Genomic DNA, 26,628 nt, shown 5'->3' on the forward strand with positions numbered 1-26,628 from the left:
GATTTACAAGTTAAATCTTAACCGCTTCATTAAGTAGCTTGCTGAGCACCTATGTAGCAACTACAAGTTTTTATAAGTCAGTTCAAATGTGACCAGATACAGAAAAGGAATGTTCGACATGTACACCATGTTGTACTATGTGAATTTGCAATGATATAATTGACAATATTATGATACTAACATTCAGTACTTAAGGAATTTTCAATGCCTTATGAATTTTTTAAAAAAGTGATTAGCCAGTTTTAATTTATATAGGTTTATACTCTCTCACATTAAGTTTTCCTTCTTTGTTGGAAAACCCTTGGGACATTATATATTTAGTGGCAGTTTTACCTATAAAGATTAATAATCAAATTACTGCAATTAAAATTCACTTAGCCTTTTCAGTAGTTTATGAATTTGGTAGCTATAGCTGTCTATAACATTAGCTCAACATAAAGCTAATTTAAAATCTATCTTAAACCCTGGCCAGGTGGTTCAGTTGGTTGGAGCATTTGTCCCATGCACCAAAAGGTTGCGGGTTCAATTCCCAGTCAGGGTACATGCCTGCATTGCAGGTTTGACCTCTAGTCAGGGTGGGTATGGGAGACAACCAAAGGATGTTTCTCTCTCTCCCTCATTTTCTCTCTTTCCCACTTCCTCTCTCTCTAACATCAATAGACATATCCTCCAGTGGGGATTTCAAAAACAAATAAACAAACAAATAAACCTGTCTTAAAAACATTTGTAGTAGTATCAAAGCGTTATTTATGCATGTTGTCCTACTTTTTGTTTGTAATTGGAGAATTGTAAAATTATTAATGATGATCCATTTCAAACTGTACTTAGCTGAAAGCTAAATAAATGTGGCAAAAATACTGTGTCAAATTCTGCCTATCTGAACTTTTTGTTTGTTTTTAAAGACTATTTTTTTAGGGTAGTTTTAGGTTCATAGCAAAATTGAGAGGAAGGTACAGACTTCCCACATACCCTCTGCCCCCTCATGCGTAGCCTCTCCCATTATCAACATTCCCCATCAGAGTGGCACATTTGTTACAATCGGTGAATTACATTGACACATCATAATTACCCAAAGTCCATAGTTTAAGGTTCACTGTTGGTTGGGGCAAATGTATAATGAGATATATCTATCATTATAGTATCATACAAAGTATTTTCACTGCTCTAAAAATTCTCGGTGCTCTATATACCCCTTCCCCTCCAACCTCTGGCAACCACTGATCTTTTTATTGTCTGCATAGTTTTACCTTTTCCAGAATGTCATATAGTTGGAATCATGCAGTGTGTAGCCTTTTAAGATGGGCTTCTTTTACTTAGTAATGCACATTTAAGGTTTCTTTGTGTCTGATAGGTCACCTCTTTTTAGTACCAAATATTATTACATTGTCAGGATGTACCACAGTTTATACAGCCATCTACTGAAGGCTATCTTGGTTGCTTTCAGGCTTTGACAAATATGAATAAAGCTATTATAAACACCAGGTCCTTGCTGGGTGGTTCAGTGGGTTAGAGCATTGGCCCGATAAGCTGAGGTTGCTGTCTTGATCCCTGGTCAGGGCATATACAAGAATCAACCCATGAATGCATAAGTAAGTGGAACACCAAATTGATGTCTCTCCCCACCTACCTCCAAATCAATTAAAAAAACCAAACACCTGCATGCCAGTTTTTGTGTGGATATAAATTTTCAACTCCTTTGGGTAAACACCAAGGAGCACAATTGCTGAATCATTTGGGAAGTATATGTTTACTTTTGGAAAAAACTGCCAAACTGTCTTCAAAGGTGGCTGTACCATTTTCTATTCCCACCAGCAATGAATCAATTTCTGTTCCACATCCTTCCTTGCCAAAATTTGATGTTGTCAGTGTTTAGGATTTTGGCTATTCTAATAGGTATTCTCATTGTTTTAATTTTGCATTTCCCTGTATGGAGCATCTTTTCATATGCTTTTTTGCTATCTGTATGTCTTCTTTGGGGAGGTACCTGTTATGGTTGTTGGCCCATTTTTAAATCAAGTTGCTTGTTTTCTTACTGTTCAGTTTTATGAGATTTTGTATATTTTGGGTAACAGTCCATTATCAGATATATCTTTTGCAAATATTTTTCACAGGTCATAGCTTGTCTTCTCATTCTCTTGACATTTTAAAGAGCAGTTGTTTTTAATTTTAATGAAGTTCAGCTTAGCAGTTATTTCTTCCATGGGTGGTGCCTTTGGTGTTGTATCTAAAAAGTCATTGCTCTAGTCAAGGTCATCTAGGTTTTCTCCTGTTCTAGGAATTTTATAGTTTTGCATTTTATATTTAGTTCTGTGATCCATTTTGAGTTTATTTTTGGTGAAGGTTGTAAGGTTTGTGTTTAACTTCATTTTTTTTAATGTGAAGGTCCAATTGTTCCAGCACCATTTGTTGTAGACTATGTTTATTCCATTGTATTTATTGCCTTTGTTCCTTTGTCAAAGATCACTTGACTGTATTTATATGTGCCTATTTCTGGGCTCTCTCTTCTGTTCTATCGATCTGTTTTCACCAATACCACTGTCTTGACTACCGTAAGCTTTATAGTAGGTCTTGAAGTCAGGCAGTGTCAGTCTTCCGGCCTTGCCCTTCTTCTTCACCATTGTGCTGGCTGTTCTGGGTCTTTTGCCTTTTCATATCAACTTTAAAATCAGTTTGTTGTAGGAAATAATTTGCTGGGGATTTTATTGGGATTGCATTCAGTGTATAGATCAAGTTGGGAAGAACTGACATCCTAACGAGTTTTCCTATTTGTGAACATAAAATCTCTTTCCATTTATTTAGATCTTCTTTGATTTTGTTTATCAGAGTTTTGTTAGTTTTCCTAGTGTAAACCTTACACTTTTTTTTTTTGGTTAGATTTATGCCTAAGCATTTCATTTTGGGGGGTTCTAATGTAAATGGTGCTGTTTTTAATTTTAAATTCCACTTGTTCATTGCTGGCATATTAAGAAAGCAATTGACTTTTGCATTTTAACTATGTATTCTGCAACCTTGCTATAATCCTGTTTTAGTAGACTTTTTAATGGATTGTTTTGGGTTTCCTACATAGATGATCATGTCATCTGTGAACAGATAGTTTTATGTCTTTCTTCCCAATCTGTACATCTTTTATTGTCTTATTGCATTAGCCAAACCTTCCAGTGTCATGTTGAAAAGGAGTGGGAAGAGGTGACATCCTTGCTTAGTGCCTGATCTTAGTGGAGAAGCTTTGAGTTTCTATGATGTTAGCTGTAGGTTTGGTGTAGGAATTCCTTATCAAAGTTGGGGAAGTTCCTACTCGTTCTAGTTTACTCAGAATTTTTAACATAAGTTTGTGTTGGATTTTGTCAACTGCTTTTATTGCATCTATCGATATGATCATATGACTTTTTTTTTAGCCTGTTGTGATCGATGACAATAATTGAGTTTTGAATGTTGAATTAGCCTTTTATACCTGGGATAGATCCTAATTGGTTATCTGGACTTTTTTTATAGTCCTAAAAGCAGAAGTTCAAATGATTTACTAAATTGGCTGATCCTAATGTATGAAAGGTTCAGTGTCAGAGATGTAGATATTCCTCTTCATATAAGAATCCAAAGTCAAGAGCACAGTCTTTATTATTGCAACACTCACAGATTTTGATGTCAAAAATTCATCTACAAAAGTTGTTCCCCACACCTTCATTATATGCCCACTACTCCAGTTCACTAAAATGAAGCTGAAACCTGTTGATTCATGTTTATGAATAAGCTTATTCTAGCATTATAAATACAGGGTGGGATGAAAGTAGGTTTACAGTTGTTCATGTAGAAAATAATACAATAATTAATAAATAATGTAAAAATAAACTCCTTGTTTTGTGTATTCACAACTATAAGATTACTTTTGTCTCACCCTGTATAAAAAACAGATCTCTGATTCAGCTTAAATAAACCTGGTGTCTTGCAATTTCAGTCTCATTGCAAACAAAAGAATCAATCCGATGAAGGACTGGCCCAAAGAGGAGAGGCATCCCTAACTTTGGCAGGCCCTAGGTCAGACTTCTTTGGAAAACTGTATGCCAGCAGCTGAGATACTGGGACAGTGCTCCTCTAGCATAACTCAAATCAGGATGCCATTTACATCTGTGTGGAAATAAATGGCCCTTGATTATTTGAATTGTGTCAGCATAGAGTGTAAGGTTGATGGGGAGAGAAGGCTGAATCTCCATCCCATTCTCTTTCACATTTTTTTCTGTGCAAAGAACCTGTTTCACAGGTAGCAAATTAGTGGCCCTAATTTGCAATTAGGGCTTCATATTTGCTCTGGGGAGTCTTTTGACCAGAGGACAAGATCTACTTTGCTCCACTTCTGGCTGTCTTGCTTGTTGGGAACTTAACCTCATGGAGCTGAGTCATACTTAAATCAACTGCAGCTACTTAACTTGGAATTGGTGCTTCATAGTCCCAACTTGTTTAGTTTTGCTTCCTGAGAGCACCTGGTATTCTTTCTCTCTCCCTGAATTATTTCCATTGAGATTAAAGATGCTGGAGACTCTTCTGGCATCTCATGAAATTAGAACTCCCACAGGAATGCTTCACGCTAGTGAAGTTTCCATAGTTCTTACATAATTTGTTCCAATAAAATTTATTCTCTAATACTTTCAAAAGCGCCTTGTTTTTTTTTTACTCATTGCAAAAATCTGTTCTTAATATGAAGACAATTTTTCTCCCTCTCATTGATGCACAAATTCCTATATGGTTCTCGGTGATAGCCAATCCCTTTTCAGGTGTTAGATGTTCCATCTGATAGAGATGAGCAGTTTTGGCATTACATGTGACCTCTGCTGTTGGGAACTGTTACCTCTCTGGTCATTTCCTTTTTTCACTGATTTTGTGTCCTACTGCTCTCAACACTCTAGTGGCTTGTTATAACCAGAAGACAACACTCTCTTCTCCAATTCTTGGTCCTTCCCAGCAGTGTCTGTGGTTTTTTATTTTTAAATAATCAACAGTCTGTACCAGAGGCTTCAGTGCTTGCACAACAGTAATCTCCTAAGAGGAGCCAACTCTATTAGGAGTTCTTCCCTGGTAGATGAAGCAGGGATGGAGTTTTGGATCAGTTCCCAGAAGACAGACTATGAACCTCCTTGTCCCTTCCAATACAGTTAAAAAAAATTTACATCTCCCGATTCTAGTTCCAACACCAACTTCCAAAGTCCACCCTCTCCTATGGCTCTGTGACTACCCTAATAAACTCAAAAACAATGAACTGATCTGGCTGTGAGTCCCTCCAAGGTATTTGAATTGATTTCAGAGTAGTTTCACACTAACCCTAATGATCTGTGTAGGGTTAATTTCTATTTCCCCAGACCATTTATCCAACGGTTTGGGATTCATGATGCAGATACTCTCCTGCTTGTTTCTGGAGTGAAGAATTAGTGAGGACTTACTATGAACCTTAGCTCAAAGGATCTCATGTTAAAAATAAAGGAAACTTGCATTCATCTGGTTTCTCCTACACTTTCTATCCTCATATGCTCTCCGCACAGCGTATTATTCCAAGCACAAAAACCAGCACCTCTTCAATAACTATATTAAAATGTTGTCCCATCGCCCTGGCCGGGTGGCTCAGTTGGTCGAGTGTCCTCCTGTACACCAAAGGGTTGTGGATTTGATTCCTGGTCAAGCCATGTACCTAGGTTGCAGGTTCAATCCCCAGTCTGGGTGCATGGGTAAGGTGGCAGATGGATGTTTCTCTCTAAAATCAATGACCATGTCCCCAGGTGAGGATAAGAAAAAAGTTGCCCCATCAAAATCTCCTGTGTTTTGTCATTTTGATGCTTTTGGTAATAGGGTTATCAATCACTATATACCCTTTTAGCATTTCCTTGGTCTCTAACCCACCTTGGCCGCTCTTCTCAAATAGTAAATAACTACCTGTCCATATGTCCTGGAGTAGCGGTCCCCACCCTTTTCGGCACCCAGTTTCGTGGAAGACACTTTTTCCAGGGACTGAGGAGAGGTAAGGGAGACGGGAGGCCGACGTCAGGCCGTAGTGCGAGCACTGTCTTATCGTAACCAGCTCCTAAAGACAATGTGGCCGCTCCCAGACTACTCCTACTTGGCGACCTCAACCAGAAAGGGCTTAGCAGCAGCGGCAGCCCCTTCAGAAGCCGCAGCACCCTAACTCGAGTACGGTGAGGAGCCCCGGAAGGCGGGGAGACCGCCCCGCCTCCCCGAGCTTCCGTTTCCGGCCCTTCAAGCTCCGCCTCAGCGGAAACGACTCTGTAAAGGGAGAGGGAGATGGGGGCGGGACGACGTGTCGACCACGCATGCGCATCTTGGCAGTTGCAATGGCGCTGCCGTGTTCCCTGAACAGGTATCTGCTGCTCCTGGCACAGGAGCACCTGGAATTCCGCCTGCCGGTGAGCCTGCAGAGCCCTCCGTAACTTCCGACCGGAGAGGACGGCGCGGTGGGGGTGGTGTGCGGACGGCGGAGTGCGGTGCAGCCGGAGGATGCTTGGGTCCGGGGGGCGTGCTATTTGGGAATATCACGCGTCCCCAGTGTTGCGGCCCCTGGGACGGTCACAACTATGTGAGAGAGTGGGAGAGAGGAGTTCGATGCACAGTGTCTCTCTCAGCCAGGCTAACACTTTCATTCATTCCGCTACCCGTGTGCCCTTTACCGGAGTTAGGTGAATATGACCGGTCCTCTTCCTCCGGGAGCTCTTCATTTAACGGAGAATAGACAGCCGACAGAAAAGCTCAGTCAGTGTTTTTAAGTATTAAACTGCTTACCAGACTGTGTGGGGAGGGTGGGTGGTGGTGGTGGGTGGTAGGAGTTGATGGAGAAGTTGGGAAAAGTATTGTTATTCATTCAAGAAACAGTTTCAGTACCTACAATTGCTCAGGACGCTGGAGATAAAACAGTAACAAAGACAGTTTCTATCTTCAAGCAGTTTATTGTTTAGGCAAAGGGGTGAGCAGATGCATAAATAAGTATTACGAAATAACGTTGGTAAGTGCAGTGATAGAGAGATGAGCAGGGAAATAGGAGAACATGTAGAAGGGATACCGAATCCATCTGAGGGGTGGGGAGATGTTGATATTTGAGATGGTTTCCATGAACCGTAACTAAAGAATGAGTAGCAGTTAGCCAGGCCAAGGAGAGAAATAAGTAAATTAAAATTACAAGTTATTGTTATTACTGGACTATGAAATAATGTAGCAGAGAGTGACAAGAAAAGAACAGGAGAGGTAAAAAGGGCCCAGAATATCCAAAGCCTTCAATATCTAGTTAGGGGTCTTTTGGAATAGCCTTAAGAAGGTTTGAATCAGGTCAAAGGGTAAGAGGATGGAATAAGCTGGGAAAATCGGTGATAAAATGATCAGGGCTTGATGATTGAATGTGGGGGGGAAGAAGGATAAATCACGGATGAGTCCTGGAGTGGATATAAGGGTGTCCTGGAGTGGATATAAGGGTGTCTCCATGTCAGGTACCACAGCCAGATGTAAGCTTTAAATTTTTGTTGTGCTGAATTTAATGTGCTTGAGTAACCTCAAGTGAAGATGACCCGGAGGCCATGAATAGGAACGTGAGTGTGCACAGAGTTGGTAGAATGGTCTGGGTAATAAACATCTGGGGCTCTTCTGCATATGAACACTAGGAGAGAAAGTGAAATGATTCAGAGAAAGCATAGCGGCAAAGAGTGAGAAGAGGAGGTCACGAAGGTAGGTAAGTGTCATAACAGGAAGGGTGTGAGGCCACAGAAAACTGGAGGTTCAAGTTTTAGGAATTTTGCTATAGCGGTTGTTAGAGTTGTTTTTGTGGGGTGGGGGCTAGATGACTTGGTTTAGTGGACATGAAAAGTGAGGAAGGGGAGATAGAGCAGTGCTCTTAATTAGAGCATAATAGAGCATAAAAAGGGAAAGTACAGATAGTTAGCAGTTTCAGGCTCCCCCCGCCCCGGGCAGAAGAAGGCCTTGGTCTTTCCATGGAAATGGAGAGGGCAGAGGATGAGTGTGGGTGGGTAGCTGTTCTAGGGCCTGTTTTTTATGTTATGAGAAAGTCAGGGTTATTTCTTGAGAGATGCGGGACAAAGCAGTTTCATGGAGGAACTGAGAAAAATGGTATGGTGTTGAACAGGTAGATCATTAACTCACTTCCTGTTTTTAAATCCTCATTTAGGATATGTTTATTGATTTAGAGAGAGAAAGGGAGAAAGACATCCACTAGTTCCTCCTACAGGACTAGGACTACTCCCTGACTAGGGATCTAACCCTCCACCTAGGTGTGTGTCCTGATTCAGAATTGAATGTACAACCTTCTAGTGCATGGGACGATACTCCAACCATAGCCAGGGCATCAACCCACTCTTTTTATTTTTAATTGTATTATATCTGTATCTTTTAATAGACTTTTACTTCCGTGTATTAAAATGTATTCTCTCTATAATATTTTCAATATAGGAAATAAAATCTTTGCTTTCACTCTTTGGAGGTCAGTTCACCAATAGTCAGGAAACTTACGGAAAGGTAAGTTGAATTTATATCTTTCATTAGAGCATATGCAATATATTTATAAATTGAACATTGGATTTGAAGAGAACTGCAAATCTTAAATTTATATTTATATGGTTACTTGTAGTTCTTCCTAGGGGCAATTGAATGAAAAGCATATTTTGGAAAAAATATTGTGGTTTTGGGGAAATGATTGAGATATATTTCCAGTATTTATTTATCTCATTGGTTTATAAACTTTAACAATTGTGCTTTAATTAGTATCCGTTCCTTCACTGAAAAAAGGACTGGCTTTCTTTGATGAGATATAATTAGAGCTAGAATTTAGTAGAATTTCAGGCATTTATTGGTATTCTTTTTAAAGTTTGAAATTGTGCATTATAAATTTATGAGCTTTCTATTTTGTATTTGACAGTTTATTAGTGTCTTAGAGAAGTTTGGAAATAGAAAAGAAATAAAACCATAACTGTTCTTCCTTGACATGACTTATAATTTCAGGATAACTGCCTTCCAGTCTTTTTTCATAGATTCCTTCTCCCCAACCCCAGTTGTAATGGTACTTATGAACTTCCATAGTCTCTTTTTCACTTGGTTTTAGTAATATGAGCACGTATTGCTACATAGCCTTCATCACTAGTAGGCTATATATTTTCCATTTGTTACCTCTATTATAATTTAATAGTTTCATTTCATTCAGGTTGCTTTTAAATTTTCCTGATAATAATAGTACTAGGATGATTATCTTTTTTCCTCTCTAAATTATTTTGAATTTTTTTTGTAGGGTGCTATGAATACTGGTAGAAGAAAGACTAGGTGTGGCAGGGAGCATTTCTTGAAAAACATGAGAGAAAAGGTTCCTGATGTTAGAGTAGTACTCCTGAGTGACTTTCACTTGTTGAGAAAGGAGGATAAGAAGGGGAGTGTGGCTATAATTGAATGAGGGTGATGAACTAAGGTCAGGGTCCTACTAGGTTTTGCTGTATTCTGGAAAAATGCCTGTAATTTAGATCGTGAGGTGGGGGTTGGGGAGAAATCCCTCTGATGCACCTACAACTTTTTTTTCTTAGCTAGAATAAAAAAAAAATCATAATTTATTATTTATCCTATTCCATTATTTAGGATAAATAATATCCTACTTATCTTATTATTTAGGATATTATTTATCCTATTCCATAGTTATTTCAGAGCTCCCCCCACCCAACTCAGGTGGCCACAACTACCTAGAAAAAGAGGAATTATTCATAGAAGTACCTTACTTAGAAATTAGAAATAAAATAGGTAAATTATAAGGAATGATTAGCAACAATGAAAATTTTGAGATTACACTTTGGGATTTTTATGCATTAATTATTTTGGTCAAACTACATAACAGAGCAACTATAAAATTAACCTAAATTTTAAACAACTGTAAATTTATTGATATTTTTATTTATAGAATCACTTATAAAAGTGTTCTGACATTATGCTATAGTATCCTGACAGATGACCTATTAAAAAATTGACTTTTTTTTACTATGAGAACAGTTTTAATTGTGGTTAGATCACATATGATCTAAAAGTAGCAATTAGGAATTTGCTACTTTCCTTATGGACTTCTTGAATAAAAGTATATGAGGCCATAAAACCTCTTAGAAGTTCAATATTGTTTTTTCTTTCAGTCTCCTTTTTGGATTCTTAGTATTCCCTCTGAAGATATTGCCAGAAACTTAATGAAACGGACAGTGTGTGCCAAGTAAGGAAAACTTATAATGCTCTCCTCCATGAGTGTATACCATACTTCTCATAACTACTCTGTCCTACTTTTTGCTATATTGACACAAAGTAGAAGGGGTTGGTTGTTGGGGTGGGGGTCAGTTTAGCTTGCAGTTACCTGCATTGGCCACTGGATTGGGGTGGGGGAACAGGAGAGTTACCTGCTGAACTGGTGAGAGAATCTCCGTGGTGAAAGGCAAACACACTTATTTTGGAATAACTTTTAAACTTCTTTACTAAGCAGGATATGGTATAAGATGTAAATGCTATGCTATTACATAGGATAAATGCCATGGTTAATTATAACCAAAATGTTGAAAATCTTAAAAAGGTTTTTCTTATAGATGGTTTTTAGTTGGATGAGCAAACGGGTGAAGTGTAAGGTGGCAGGCAAAAAGTGAGAACTGCCATGAAATAAGTTTTACAGTTTTAATGTGTTAGAGCAGTTCTGATAATCACAGTTTGGTGTGGATTAAGGTAATTATATTGTTCAATGTTTATCCTACTTGGGTGTTTTCTAGAATTTATCATTGACATCTGTTGTTGCTTTCCTTTCCTTTTTTTAAATTTTAAAATTGGAAAAATTTCTATCTTTGACTTTGAAAATCAAACTGTATTTTCCACATGCATCTTCAAATTTGACCTTATGTTATCTTTGAATTACTTTTTTTCTGAACATTTTGACAGATTACTAAGTGCCATCTTTCCTTAGAAATTATAATATTTAATGATGCAGTGCAAGTGCACATTTACGTATACCTAGTTTCATGAACATGGTTGGCAGTGTTTTCATAGCATGATATGTAATTGCTGTATTATTGGATAGACTCTAACCCCATATTTAGTTAAATTCGTCCTGTTGAAAACCAGCTACAGTACTAAATCTTATCTCTTGAACTGAAGCTTGGGTCTAACTTATTTAATAAAAATGACTAGAAAATGGAAACATAACTAAAAAAAATAGACCCTTAATCATTACTTTAGATTAGTATATTAGAAGTTATGGCTCTAAGAGGTGTTTGATTTCCAAATATATGGTTTATTAGGTTTAAAATAGATACTTGTACACTTGCTTCAGAGTTCATATCTTCTGATGCATATATTTGATAAATGGTAAAATTAATAATTGTGTAATGATTATACAAATTGTATAATAATTTCTTTGGCTGCTTTTTATTCTCTGTGTATTTTGCATGGCTGAGGTTATACTTTAACTGATAGCTAACTAAGAGTAGTATTACTACTCTTAGTAATAAATTACTACTCTTTTCTATAAATTTAATGGAAAGAAAAGGAGGAATTCATTTTCAAAGGGTAAAATTTACCATCCTGTTGTGGCATTAATTGTTCCAGAACTAAAATAGACTATCATAAGCATAGATTTAAAACTAACTTAAATTCAGTTTTTTTGTGTGTGGTAGAATAGGTATTGAAAGTTAATTTTGTTAATTTATTTTTAACATGTACTATTTTGAGCATACCATTAAAAAGTGAAAAATATAACAAACATCTAGGTATCTACATTATTAGATATCAACATTTTGAGATACTTCCCACAATTTTTTTCCCCTTAAGAAAATACATGTTTTACAGAAACCATTGATGCTCCCTGTGCACCTTCCCAGTTCCATCTGCCTCCTTCCCTCAAAAGATAGTTTCTTAATGCTTTTTTATCAGGGCGATTATATTATACTGGTCTAATTGGTGAAATAGTTTAGATCATCATTGATTTTATGTTAATGAGTTGACATCCAAGCTTATTTATGTGCACCCATGAGAAATGTAGCAATCGGCATAAACTTTATAATTTCTCAAATAGGGACCATAACAGTGCAGTCTTACGTATGAAAACTTTTGACTCTGAAAATCTAAATCATAAAAGGCATTACAGTAAATTAATATTCAGTTTAACTGAAGCTTTTTGTCTAAATTTTATTTCGAACATTTTAAATATAAATTTGTGAATAGTTTATGGATTCTTTCTGTAAAAAAGATATGAGTGTTATTTCATGTTTTATTGACTCTAGGTTATTACAAGCATTAGTTCCTATGTTATACTGTGCAGTAGTTCATTAGGGGTAATTAAGATCTGTGGAACTGCACCCACCTTTCCTGAATGGCCTGGGATTCCTGATTTTTTGTGTTTTTGAGAAGCAGTGATAAAGAACATGGAATCTGGAGTCACATGGCTTGAATTTGAACCCCAGTTTCAGTTCCATATGACCTGAGAGTTATTTAATCTCTTTGTGCCTCCGTTTCCTCATTGTTTAAATGGATGATAATTTCAGCAGCTACCTCATAGGGCTCCTATAAGTAATAAATATTAAATGGCCTTAGAATAGCCCTTGTTCTTTGAGTTATATTAAGCGTTAGCTCTTACTATTTTTACTTTTCAAGGTTTTTCATTTCCAGAGATTGTGTTACTTATGCTTTCCTTCAGTGAATGCTTCCAGGAGTCTTTCTTCTCCCTTAACTTTCACAAATACATTGAGCTTTGCTCTTTGCAACATCCTAGTACCTGGAACAATTCCTGTCATGTAGTAATCCTTTAAAAAAATATTTTATTTATTTTTAGAGAGAGGGCAAGGGAGGGAGAAGATGAGGGAGAGTAACATCAATGTGGGGTTGCCTCTTGTGTGCCCCCTACTTGGGGACCTGGCCCACAACCCAGGCATGTGCCCTGACTGGGAATCGAACCAGTGACCCTTTGGTTCACAGGCCTGCACTTAATCCACTGAGCTACACCAGCCAGGGCTACTAATCCTTAATAAGGATTTATTAAATGAGTGAATTGACCAAACTTAATTTTTAAACATTAGGAAAAAGAAATTGAATACCTGGAGTTTTGGGACATTTATTTTGAATGATTTTTTGTTATTTCTTTTTATACTCTCTGTGTTTTGTATAGCTGAGGTTATACCTTAAGTGATAGCTGTGTAAGAGTAGGATTACTGTAGAGGCCTTCTTTCTGTAAATTCAATATGAAGGAAAGGAGGAATTCATTTTCAAAGGATGTTCTCAGTTCAAATGGCAGTGTTAGAAGCATAAAGCAATGCTAATATATAGACCGACTTCTATTATGACTGATTCTAAGAACTGTTTCTCTGATTTGCAATGAAATATTGCTTGTAATTGTTTAACTATTCATTAAAATACATGGTAGCCTGAAAATATTTTTATGTGAGAATTTTCTGTAACAGTTATAAATGTAATTGTTCATTACTAAATGCTACTAATTAATAGATAAATATTAATAGTAACATTTTTATCTGGTCATTTTTCCTTTTATAGAGAAGACATTGGGAAAATTAGATTTCCTGAATTAGATTCACCTGTTTACTAAAATAACTTAAGTGATTTTACTACATCATTTTTGTTCTAGTACAAAATATAATGATGAAAAGTTGGAAAAATCTTGACTTATGCTAAATTTCTCTCCTTATGTGTAAAGTTCAACTCCTCTTTGTGATTTGGACTTAAGCTATATTTGTTCCCAGGATACATATTTCTCATTTATAGCTTAGAAAACACAGGCAGTGGAGTGAGCATAAAAAATAGTGAAATCGTTGTTACACGTTACTGTGTTAACTAATTTCTTAATTGAGGTTAGTACTAATCATTTATTTCCTAGGTCCATATTTGAACTATGGGGTCATGGAAAATCTCCAGAAGAGCTGTATAGTTCTCTTAAAAACTACCCTGTGGAGAAGATGGTGCGTAATGAAATGTGTTTTTATATAATTTGTCTGCAGATACTATAGAATGACTAAGCTTAAAGAATTTATCTGCTTTTATTTTAGGTTCCATTTCTACATTCAGGTTCTACATATAAAATAAAGATTCACACATTTAATAAAACATTGACACAAGAAGAAAAAGTGAAACGAATAGATGTAAGTGAATTTAGCAAAAACCGAACGCCTGTGAGAGGAATGCAGTCTGGCCCCCGCGGACCTGCAGTGGTGCGCGGTGTCTGCAAAGCGCCTGTTTTGTAGCACGCTGTGTGCTAGGGCCGCTTCATGCTTTTTCTTATTTAATCCTGATACCAAGCTTATAAAATAGGTATTATTCTATAAGCATTATTTTTCCTTTTAAACTTTTACAGGACATTAGAATTACTTTTATTTTGTAGGCTCTTGAGTTCCTGCCATTTGAAGGAAAGGTGAATTTAAAGAATCCGCAGCATATCTTCTCCGTTTTGGAGGATTACGGTTTGGACCCAAACTGCATTCCTGAGAATCCACATAATATTTATTTTGGTAGATGGGTAAGGAAGTGTTCTTTTTACCTATTTTAGTTTATTTTCTTTCAAAGCTAAATGTTAGGTCTTTTTATTTAACTCTAGATGTGGAACTTTATAGCAGCTGAAGAGTCAGAACTGTATGAATTCAAGTCGGTGAAAAAGATGGTTATGTGTTTTCTTTGGTTTTCTTTGTTTTTCTAGATACTCCTGTGTAGTGCAAGAGATTGTTAGACATAGGGCTTGCGGGGGGGGGGGGCGGGGGGTGTACCTGGGATCATTAGCATAAGACTTGTCAGAAAGTCTGAACTGCTTTTTTCATAAAGCTGAGCAAGGGCAGAGTTCCGTGATGGCTGAGGGATCTCACATGTGGAGCTCTCCAGTCTGGGTGTCTATTCTGTAAAGGAATGACATGCACAGCAGTTCTGCCCACTTCCTGGAGGCCCTCAGTCGCCGAGTGGAAGCTGTGGCTTATGTTACAGAATGTTGTTATTAAGGGAAAAAAGATGGACAAATCTTACCAATCTTGAACCCCTGGAATAATTGCATTCAAATTTAATTTAAATTTGGTATGAAAAGTCAAAGTAAATGACAGCACGAAGAAATAAAAGGTATTTGTCTCTAACTACCTCAATCGCATATTTTTTTAAAGGAACAAGTCTAGAGCAGTAGTAAGTGGAAGGAAGTTTTCATCATTGAGATACTGTGGTGGTTTTATTGTGAATGAGTATCTTAAATCTGTTCTGTACAGTTATACCAATTTGAAAAAATATCTCTGATCTAGATTGCAGATGGACAAAGAGAACTTATTGAGTCATACAGTGTCAAAAAGAGACACTTTATTGGAAATACAAGCATGGATGCTGGTTTATCATTCATCATGGCCAACCATGGGAAAGTGAAAGAAAATGATATTGTCTTTGATCCATTTGTTGGAACAGGTATTTTTTATTTAACTTTAAAAGCTAGTATAGAAGTTAGTATAGCTTGTTTATGTAAGTCAAAGTGATAGTAATATTTTTGCCAAAAGATTAAATGGACAGAATAACCTTTCATTTATCACTAGTAGTGGCTAAGAGGCAACCACATATTTGTGTAATAGCCAGTTTGCCACTTCAAAGGCGATGCTTATAGAAATTTGTGTTTTTTTCCTAAGTAAACCACCAGGGGGAAGCATATCATACACTGTAGTATCATACATTATGGAAAGGTAAATCTAGCTATGTAGTTAAATAGGACAATTCTTGGTGGGAAGGAAGACTTGAGTGACAGAAAAAATGTGTCAAGTGACAGAAAAAATGTGTTCATCTGTTAAAATGGACAACCAAATACTCAGATGGAGAAAAATAGTTAGCCTGCCTTATCTTTGGTTTGGTTTGTGGAGGTTTATAAGCAAGTATGAAAGAAAGAACTGCACTAAGTGTCAGTGGGCTAGCAGCTGGCTGCAGAGGCCATGATCTGGGTTCTGTGCACATTTGATTGGGTATTGTTGTAATTACATTTGTATGGGAGTGCTGCAGTTCTTAGTGTACTTCGTCTGACCCTGTGCATACATGTTCTTGCTTCACCCCGTGTTTGCTCAGTCTTCTCCTTAACCTAGGGAGTGCTTATATTTAGGTTTGTCTGGCTAAATTCATTGTGATTCAGATTGTGTGGGAACAAGTTAGGCTTGTGGTTGCAGTTTCTCCCTGTAGCCAGCCATCTTTGCCCATCAGAAACTTTGTAAACAAGGATGATGTAATTGCTAACATTTGTTGAACAGTAATATATCAGGTACTGTAGTATGCACTCTGATGTTTCTGTCTAATTTAATTCTTACAACAACTAACATGGAGATGGTTTTTAAAATCTTCCTGAGGAGATTATGGCACAAAGAGAGGCTCAGTGACTTAGCCAAGGTTATCCGGTGTATAATTTTGATGAGATTCAAACTCACCTGTCAACCTCTAGAGCTCGTTGCATTAGGATGTGCCAGCCAGCTATTAATTATACCATTAACTAATTTGAGGACTATGACTACATGTGATTAGGAAGAATTTGTATCAAAAGTCAAGAGAGATCTTTCTGATATAATGATTTTCTGTGTTTGTTGTTGAATAAATCTTCTAGTAAATCTCTCTTTTCCCATTCCACGTTGTCTGCATATATCCCACCCTCAACATACTGTACTACCTGTTCCTTTCTTTTCTGTCCTCCTTATCCTAAGTGTCTTCCACAACTTTTTGAACTTTTATTGGAAATAAAACCAAACTTAGAGAAAAGTAACAAGAATAAAAATGGAACAAAGAACACCTGCATATTCTTGACCCAGTGTAGACTGTTAACATTTGGCTTCATTTGCTTTATCATTCATTTTCTCTTTATGTTTATATACATAATTTTTTTCTGCACCATTTGGAAGTATGTTCTGTCCGTCATGTCACTTTACCCCTCAAATACTTCAGTATATATTTCTTAAGAATAAGAATGTTCACTTATGTAACCACACTACAGTTTTCATTGTTAGTAAATGTACTGTAATATAGTACTTTAATGTTTATACTCCATTTTTGTTCATTGATCTACTCATGTCCTTTTAAATATTCCTATTTTCTTTCCAGTGTAGCACCAGGTATTTTGTTGTTAGTGTTTCTTTGATTCCTTTGATATGGAACATATCCAAAGCCTTTTCTGTTATGAAATCTGCCCTCTTGAAGAATACTATTCCTCCTACCTTTATTTTTTATATAGCATGTTCCTCATTTTGGGTCATTTGATATTGCCTCATGATTAGACTCCGCTTACGCATTCCCAGATGGGTTGCATATATACATCAGTGATTTTGTGTCCTTCTCAGGGCACCCACACAATGGCTGACTGCCCTCATTGGAAATGTTGGTTTTGATCAGCTGGTTAAGATTATGTTTGATATTTTCACTGTTTGATTACTCATTCTTCTCCCTTGCAGTTAATAGGTAATCTTTAGGGAGACACACTAAGACCATGTCAATATGCTGTTCTGCATCCAAATCCCCCCTTGCTCCTGGCAGGTTGTCAGGTTTTGGCATCCTGTCAACAGTTGATGATTCTTGCTGGAACCAGTCTTGACTTTGGTGGTCACAAAGTCATGATTTTTCAGCACTTCCTCCACATTTACCAGTTTGCAGTCACTCTATTCTTTATTGTAAATAAGAGCCCTTTCTCCTCCCCTATGTATTTATCTTATATTAATATGAACTACTGGATTCACTTTCCTGTCCCCAGTAGTCTATAATTCATTCCTTTTAAAATGATTTTGTTGCTCAAATTATCCCATATTTGCCTACTGAGAACTCTTTTGCATTGGATCTGTTTTAGTGACATTTTCCTTTCTTCTTCTTTTTTCTTTCTTCTTCTTTTTTCTTCTTCTTTTAGCATTTCCTTACTTCTTGGCTCATATTCTACCTGGTCACATTGTGGAATCAGTCACTTCTCCAAGGAACTCTTGTTTCTCTTAGTGGGGAATGGTACTAGAAACCAAGATACAGGTGCTGGGTATCTTTGTTTCTAGACTTTTTCAGCAGACAAGCTAGCAAATAAATGTGTGTATATACACAACTGTGGGGGAGCTTTGTCCAGCAGAGCCCCTGGCCGTTGAAAATGAAAATAAGTCTACCAAGACATGATCTGCTTGGGGAGGAAAGGTGGCTGATCTCTGAAAGGAGAAGGGCCAGGAGCTTGTTCCTCAATGGGCTTTTACTGGGTTTAGTTTGTACAGGAATACAGGTAAAGCTCATCAGTCATTGTCGGGCAATAATGATCAAACAATAGATAGCATACAGAGAACTATGAGGGCTTATTCTGAGTTAAGATCAGTTAGCTAGAGGGCAATAAAACTTTGGGAAACAAACTCATTTCACGCTTGGACCCTTCTCAAAAAATTGAGGACATTCTTTGCAGAGCAGGTTTCACAGGATTTTATGCATTCTTAGGCCTGACTGCCCTAGGGAACTGCCTAGTCCTGCCCTGGGCTGCACCGCCCTCTGGCATTGTTTCAGGCTTAAGTCAGGCAGGGGAAGTAAGGCAGCCAAGAGATTAGGAGACTTCTCACAGACAGAATGAGGACTCAGGCTATGTTAAAGCCAAGGGGTGAGGGTCCATCAGCCCCTTTTTCTGTAGCCCCCCAAGTCCTTTCCTGAGGGCCCCTTCATGACCGTGCCTGTCTTAGGTGGTCCCTCCCTTAAGGAATCTTAGACCAGGGCCAAGCAGGGTGAAGTAAAAGGGGGCAGAAGTGGCACCCCTGCCAGGAAGATAAGCTTTGTCTCCTTAGTGATTTATAGTCCCAAGGTCTCTCACTCAGCCTTAGCCATGGGGTGTTACAGCTTCTGAATCCAGGCAGGGTGGTTACCAACATACAACATGTATGTAAATGTGTATACAAACACATGCATATGTTCCTGCATATGTACTATGTGTACACAGACATACATATACACATTTTAGAAATTGTGAATCCTTATGTATACCACAAACTCAAGTCTTTCCTTACAGATTTCTTTCGTGCCTACCCCATTGCACATTCACATGTAGCTTCCACAGTGAGAACCCTGGTTCCTACCAACGTCAACCCACTTACTCTTTTAATTCCTACAATGCATCTAAAATAATTTCAAAGTTCCTTTGTTCATACCACTAAAAAATCTTACTAGAAAAAAAAATTTAGGGTATGTATTCAGTCCTCTACTCTGTGAAATGGTCATTAAAGTCAAAGGTTGTGCTTTCTTCTTTTTCCCCTTCATTTAAAATTGACTTGAGTTTATCAGTTTGCCCTCAGCTTTAGATTGTTACCCATCCCGTTCTTGTTGTTTTTTTTTTAAAGATTTTATTTATTTATTTTTAGAGAGGGAAGGGAGGGAGAAAGAGAGAGAGAGAGAAACATCAATGTGCAGTTGCTGGGGGTCATGGCCTGCAACCCAGGCATGTACCCTGACTGGGAATCGAACTTGCGACACTTTGGTTCACAGTCTGCGCTCAATCCACTGAGCTACGCCAGCCAGGGCTCTTGTTAGTTTTCATTAATTTTTAAATATGCAGAAGATCAATATGCTTCCAAAACTCAGAACTGTGCAAGAAGGTGTGCTCAGAGAAGTGTTCCTCCCTTTCATCCTACTTCCCCATCCATTCTTGGAAACCAGCTTTTCAGTTTGTTAAGTTGATTCTTCTTGTGTGTGTTTTTTGTAATGATAAGCAGATATATGTACATTTTATTTCCACCTCTTTCTTGCACAAAAGATAGCATAATAAATGTTTTTAAATTTGCAAATTTACTTAATATTTTCTGGAAATCACTTCATATTTATTCATAGAGATTTTCTTCATCTTTTTATTCCCCATCCATTCCCCAGCTTTCTCCTCTTTGACCATCAGTTTCTTCTCTGTATCTTTCATTCTTTTTTATAATTGTACTCCATGGGTGTATGTACTGTAATATATTCAAACAGTTTCCTATACTTGGACCTTGGGTAGTTTCTAGTATTTTACAGTTAGAAATAATGTTTGTAACGAATAATCTTGTACACTTATATTTTCACAATTTTGGAGATGTATCTCTAGAGTAAATTTCTGGAAGTTGGGTTGCTGGGTTGAAGAGTGTATGCGTACATAGTTCTGTTAAATATTGCTAAGTTCCTCTCCATTATGCCATTTTACATTCTTGCCAGCGATACGTGAGCATCCCTGTTCCCCCATGGCCTCACCAACAGAGTATATCATGAAGCTTTTGAAATTCTGCCTTTCTATTGGGTAAAAATGTTATCTTAATGTACTGTTAGTTTGTATTTCTCTTATTGTGAGTGAAGTCTAATAAGTTTTTATATTTTAAGGGCCATTCTTATAACTATAACTTTTTTCAATTATCTTTTGTGTCTTTTGCCCATTTTTTTGGTAGACATTTTGGTCTCAGTTTGGTCAAAGTACTTCGTGTGTTGGGGACATTAGCCCTCTCTGTACATATAAAAATACTTGCATATAACATTTTATATTATAATACATATAAAATATTTTCTCCCAGTTTCCATTCATCCTTTGATTTAGCATCTAATTACTTTTTGCCATGCAAAAAAGATTTTCTGCATCCAATTTGTAAAGGAATTGAACTATGTATTTGGCTGGTAGTTTTGTAAACTTAGTTTTTCCTTTTATTTTTTTAAAAGGTTTTATTTTTTAGGGGAGAAGCAAGGGAGAAAGAGAGGGAGAGAAACATCAATAGGTTGTCTATCGTATGCCTTAAATTTTCCTTTTAGATCTCTGGTCCATTGTGAGTTTATTTTCTGTACAATGTTTGGAATATATGTAATTTATCTTTTTCCTAATGCTAAATCCTTTATTAATCATTAATCTTGTTCTTAGACTTTTAAAAACTTTCTGTGAGGTGAGAATAATTCTTTGAGATACACACATGTATATAATGTTTAATATGCACACATACAAGTAGGCCAGGCCATAAAGTTTAAAAATACAGTTTCCAGTAGAAATAAAGATTTCTTCCCTTCATGCAGATTAGGCCGGGTACATTGTGAAGTGCTAACTCCCACAGCAAGCAGAGTCTTTGATACTACCTTTGTTTTGGTAATGGGTGAGGAGCCCTGCCCCTGAACTGCTTTGGGGCAGCTCCTGAACGGGGGTAGTCTATCCTGGTCATTTGACTGTTTATGTATAAATAGTACAGTTAATGGAAAATTGCAAGAGGAAGTTCTTTACAAAAATGCTGCTAAAATACATTGTGTAATTTGTGTTTATAGTTCAGGCATAGGTTTTGGACTTTAGTTAGTTGTTGGTGCTTTTGTTTTAAAACTGGTAGTAGCCAATAGCCACGAAGACACGGTTCTTAAGCACAGCTTGTCCCCTTTCTTGGGCCTTTTGTCTCACTGATATGTAGTACTCTCTGAAGGATTAGAGAAATAAGAATCCCTGTGCCCTCCATGGCTGTAATTTTTCACAAAGCATTTGATTTTTTTTGTTTCCTTTTTTTAGTAATTTTTTGAAAATTCAAGACTCTCCAATCCCTTTTTCATGTTAAAGGTACAAAGTTGACATATATTAGTTTCCTAAATGCTTTACTCACTGACTGCTTATGACCTGGGATTTTTCTCAGGATTATAGGCTAGAGTGGAAAGCGTCTGGTGAACTGAAAGGAGAGATGTAATCTTTTCCCACCCAAATACCTTTCCTTTTTCTGTTAGTCTGCTGCATTTGTTAGAAGGACATTATGAGCTACAGAAACACACTTTTCTTTCCATTGGTGATTCTCATTTTAGTAAGATTTTATTTGAGTTGTGTATATCCAATTACCTGATGGGGAAGATACATATCACTGGGTTACTTCTCAGTGGTTAGTGTGCGGACGTCCTGCTGTTCTAAGATGAGTGTGGCTAAAGGAACGATCAGCAGGAATGTGTTGAATGCCTACAGAGGCACAGGCCTGCCTGTGATGTGGCACAAGGCTTGTGAATGGTTTACAGCTCTTGTTAACTGAGTGTGCAGCTTTACTTAATTTATTTGTTTAATAACAGATTCACTTTTGTGTCTCTAATTGGTTAGCTAAAGTATATTTACTTCAGTTTCTGCTGACCCCAAAGGGGACATATGGCATAGACTACCATGAGAGCAAAGAGTTTTAAATCCTTACTCTGTCAATTACTGTGTGACCTTGGACGGAAGTGAGGCCCAGGCCTCACTTCTATCATTTGTAATATGGTAATAAGTAACATATAGTTAAAAACACACTTTTGTGAAACTTTCCACTTAGATCTCTAAAGGTGAGAATCATAAATTAATTTATCATAAATAAATTCCACTTACTGTGTTTTTTTGCCTGTACAGTATTACCCTAACCTTAACTGGTTGCTATTTAAGAAATTATAGATTAAAACCCTGAGTTTGTGGTGCTTTTACACCTGACAGCATATAATAGGATATCAGGTGAGTCACATTACCTGCCCCCTTACCACCCCTTCTTCCCCCAGAAAGCTTCCAGGAAACTCCAGCTGAGGTATAATAAATCAAAAAATGCTTCGATTTAGTGGGAAAAAAACAACTAGATGATTTTCTGTGATTACCCAGAGTTCAGAGAAGCTAATTTATAATGATTTTATTTACAACTTTAAAAGCTTAGAGGGCACAAAGTTAACTAACAGATGCAGTCTAACAGATTATTCATCTCCTTTCAGCAGTGTACTCTAAATTGGGTCTTCTCAAAACTCAGTCTAACCAAACGGATAAGGGTCTGTTTAAGGAAGCACAGGAAAGCTTTTCTGTTCCCCTTGACAACTAGTTCTTCTAGGTGAGTATCTGCCTTAATTGGCAGAACTGTAGTAATTCCTCTTAATTTGGGTGAAGTGTTTTCTCAGCATTCCAAGTGATCACACACAGTACCTTTCCCAGATAGGGAGTGTTCCCTTGATGGAGTAAGAATTAGGACGTCTTCCTTACCTTACCCCACACAAATGCTTTTGTAGTTAGTATGAAGAAATCCGGGTGTTAGTTTTTACTGTACCTTTAGTCCTGCATTTCTTTTCTTCGTGGACTCTGATAGGAAGCAGTCAGTAACAGTATTTTCCATGAGAAAAGTATGTGTAAGTACATGTCACCAGACTATGTATTTAAATGGCTATGGGAGGAACAGTGGTCATTTACAGATCTTCACCCTCTGGAGGCACTACCCATATCTTTATTTTAGAGATTACATTCCAAAAGATATAAGGGAAGTAGCTCTGGTTATTTCCCTTGTCCAGGTCTGTGCACAGTCTAAGAGTATATTTTTGACTCCAGTTTGACTGACAGACTTTCCTGTAGAATAACTAGTAAGACTTGCCCAAACAGTAAGTGTATTTTAATTTGGATGATTAAAAAAAGTGAAGTTCAATGAAAGTAAAATTAAAGTATTTTAATTTTGTGAATTTTAGAAAACACTTAAAAAATAGTATTACTTTTTATTTTGGAGGATTTATTAATTTTTTTTAATCTTCATTAGGATTTTTCTTTGTATGTGAGCTGCTCACAACTTCCAGATTACTTGGTCCTGTCAAATTGTATCACGTTTTTACATTATCAGAGCACTGAGCAACAGAAAAGTCATTGTGTTAATTGCTTTTTTGTATGTTTCATAATAGTTACTCAGAAATTTATATTTCCATTTTTAAAATGAGATCATTGCCTCACTGGTTATAGAAATAACTATCTCTTTTCCTAATATTTAAATTATTATAAGGATTAACGTCTTACATGTTCATTATTCCTTCTTAAGTAACACGAAACTCTGTGACTTTGGTGGGAATTGAGCCCAGTTGTCAGACCTCATTTATTACCAGCTCTGTGTAGCAGCCGTACAAGGTCCTTTGTGAAAAAGGAACAAGATGCTTTGTATAAATCTCTCAAAATGAGATGGAAATACTGTCTAAATGTACCTTATTTTGAACCCCCCAAAGATAATTTTCTATAAGTATTGTTGTTTAAAGTAATGATGTCAACTCATACATTAATTGCCTGCTCTGTGACCACTGTAGGGAGCATAGCTTCGGGTAGGTTTTCAGTTCTGAGGCCTGCTAAATGTGTCCAGGACCAGTGCCATAGGGTGCTGTGCCTGTAGCTGGTTTGTAAGAATCTGGATCAGATTAAATAGGGGCAGAAACAAGAGTCTGGCACGTTCTGGTTAACACGTCATAATTGTGTGATTTTTTCAGGTGGCCTTCTGGTGGCATCTGCTCATTTTGGTGCGTATGTGTGTGGGACAGACATAGACTACAACACGGTCCACGGCTTGGGTGAGTAGCGGGCCTGGGCAGTGTTAAAGCCTTTGCCCTTGTACCAGATGAGCCTTTAAAATAATGAAGTGGTTTTATATGGCATTATACATCTATTTTTCATGTTAAGATACTGAGTTGTGATGTTGTATAGTTTTACTTATTTTTACAATAAGACTTCACTGGGTATCTGCTTTTTACGAAGTAATCCAGTGTGCAAAGTACTCTCCTGGGGAAACAGTGATGAATAAGAAAAAACCCTCCCTTAAGAGGTTTTGTGGTCTTAGTAAGAGAGATTTTTTAAAAATAGGCAAACTGTAAGGTCGTGAACTTTAGGACTGGAAGAGAAGAAGCGGGAGAGTGGGACTCTCCATTTTGTGATTAGCATGTCCATGCTAGTAAAACACTGTTTCTATTCAAAGATGCCTGCTTTTGAGGGAATTTTGGAAACTGGTTTAAAATATGGAAGCTTTGCTGATCATATGTTACTCAGTGGAATTAAACTGAAAAAGTATTTCCTTGTAGCTGAACAGTATTAAAAATGTCAGATTTCATTGATGATTTTAAAAATGTATATATCTAGTTACACTATTGTAAGTAGAATCAACCCTTAAAATACTGTTTTCCTTTTTCTTACTCAGTGTAAGTATGTAGGTGATAATTTCTTATATTTTATTTTCTTTTGCTAAATTAATTGGATATATTGTACTTGGTGACCTGTCTTTTTTTCCTATCTTGGCTATAGGAATGTAGTAATATTTATCATAAGGAAAATGAGGTATATATTTTTTTAAGATTTTATTTATTTATTTTTAGAGAGGGGAGGGAGGGAGAAAGAGAGAGAGAGAGAGAGACATCAATGTGTGGTTGCTGGGGGCTGTGGCCTGCAACCCAGGCATGTGCCCTGACTGGGAATTGAACCTGCGATGCTTTGGTTCACAGCCTTTGTTCAATCCACTGAGCTACACCAGCCAGGGCTTGAAAATGAGGTATATTTTATCAAGTTCACCTAAATAGGCTAACCAGAAAAAGATACTTCGTCTGCAATATGTTAGGATATGCAAAATGCTAAGAAGAATTACTCCAGTTTGCTTTTAGTAGAAGCGGTATGTTTGCTTTAAGTAAATTGTCATGTATAAGTTACTTGAACTTTTATTTATGGAAGTTGTGTTTAAAAGTTGTATTATGAACTTTCAGTACACTTGGGTAGAATTCTGATGGGTATCGAGTTTCCTCAGAGCTTATCCCAGGTGTTGTTGGATATGTCCTCCATTCCTGATCTCTTACTGAACTCAACTGTTCTCAAGTTTCTTGTATTTTTAAAAATATAAAACCTTTTCTGTTAATCTGTAGGGCCCTTCTTGCTACCATTTTGTTTTCCCTCTATGCCAAAGTACTTCTTGAAAAACTAGTGTTTACTCGCCATCCCCTCTTCTTCATCTCTCGCTCTCTGGTGCCCACTGTTTGCCAGCTTTCACGCCCACTGGAAACTCCAAGGCCACAGGTGCACCGCATTGGGCAGTGTTGCCTTTCATAAAGCCTCCCTTGGTTTCCCAGGCAGTGGTCTCATCAGGTCGTACTTTATTTCTTTGTTCCTTCTTAAGGCCCTACAATTTTCTTTGTCCTGTGCTTATGTCTTGCTTTTCTCTAGGCATCTCTCTGCCCCCTTCTCTTACTGCTACATGTTGTGCTGAGTCATGTATTTCTTCTTTTGATTTTTAAGTTTTATTTTTATTGTGAAGTAGATAATAATACAGAAGAGTGTATAAAAATCGAAGAATTATAAAACAAGCATATATGAAACTGCCACCTAGGTTAATAATGTCATTCATCCTAATGAGTTTAACTTAAGTTTATGTACTGGTGTTTGCTACGTGCATATGTTCTGACCTCCAGCCACCTGCTGAATACCTCTGAATGTTTTGTGGGTACCTCACAGGCAAGATTGCCGTATCTCAAATGAATCTCACCTTTTTCCTAAGCTTGTTTTTTATTCTTCGTTTCTCTCATCTTAATTCATGGTCTTATCACCCACTTGTGTCTCCTAAACTGGAACTTTTGAACTTCTTCCTTCAGCTCCTGCTGTAACTTTTCATCTGTAATGTCTCCATTTGGCCTCCCTTCTTCATGGTCCCAGCTCCACCATTTCCCAAATTAGCTCTCTTAATTTCCGTTTCGTTTGTCTGATTCGTCACTATTTCCACACGGGACTGTTTGCTGCTGGGGGAAAGGGACCATGTTCTGTTCAGCTTTGTACCTCACTACTATATGCTTTGAAGCCAGTAAGTATCAAGTGAGTGTTTTAAGTCAGTTTTTCTTGAAAAGTGATAGAACACATCAGATATCAGTACATTTCACTATTTAAAAAGTATTTTTATA

At 37.2% G+C, this 26,628-nt stretch overlaps 1 protein-coding gene across 2 annotated transcripts in view; it reads left to right on the forward strand.

Moving 5' to 3' along the window:
• Window positions 1–6,283: 6,283 nt before the first annotated feature.
• TRMT11 (tRNA methyltransferase 11 homolog) overlaps window positions 6,284–26,628 on the forward strand; it is a 46,502-nt gene continuing 26,157 nt past the window's right edge. The window contains exons 1-8 of one of the 2 annotated variants that reach the window (XM_045843392.1): window positions 6,284–6,404; window positions 8,449–8,514; window positions 10,158–10,231; window positions 13,883–13,964; window positions 14,052–14,144; window positions 14,384–14,518; window positions 15,276–15,432; window positions 24,190–24,270. In XM_045843392.1, the coding sequence (XP_045699348.1) occupies window positions 6,312–6,404; window positions 8,449–8,514; window positions 10,158–10,231; window positions 13,883–13,964; window positions 14,052–14,144; window positions 14,384–14,518; window positions 15,276–15,432; window positions 24,190–24,270 (781 nt within the window). In that variant the 5' untranslated portion in view covers window positions 6,284–6,311. The remainder of the gene's footprint in view (window positions 6,405–8,448; window positions 8,515–10,157; window positions 10,232–13,882; window positions 13,965–14,051; window positions 14,145–14,383; window positions 14,519–15,275; window positions 15,433–24,189; window positions 24,271–26,628) is intronic. The other variant, XM_045843393.1, reaches the window with a different exon arrangement.

This window comes from Phyllostomus hastatus, unplaced genomic scaffold (genome assembly GCF_019186645.2).
Source record: "Phyllostomus hastatus isolate PE091 unplaced genomic scaffold, TTU_PhHast_1.1 phas_contig_40, whole genome shotgun sequence".
In the NCBI taxonomy this organism is placed as follows: Eukaryota; Metazoa; Chordata; class Mammalia; order Chiroptera; family Phyllostomidae; genus Phyllostomus; species Phyllostomus hastatus.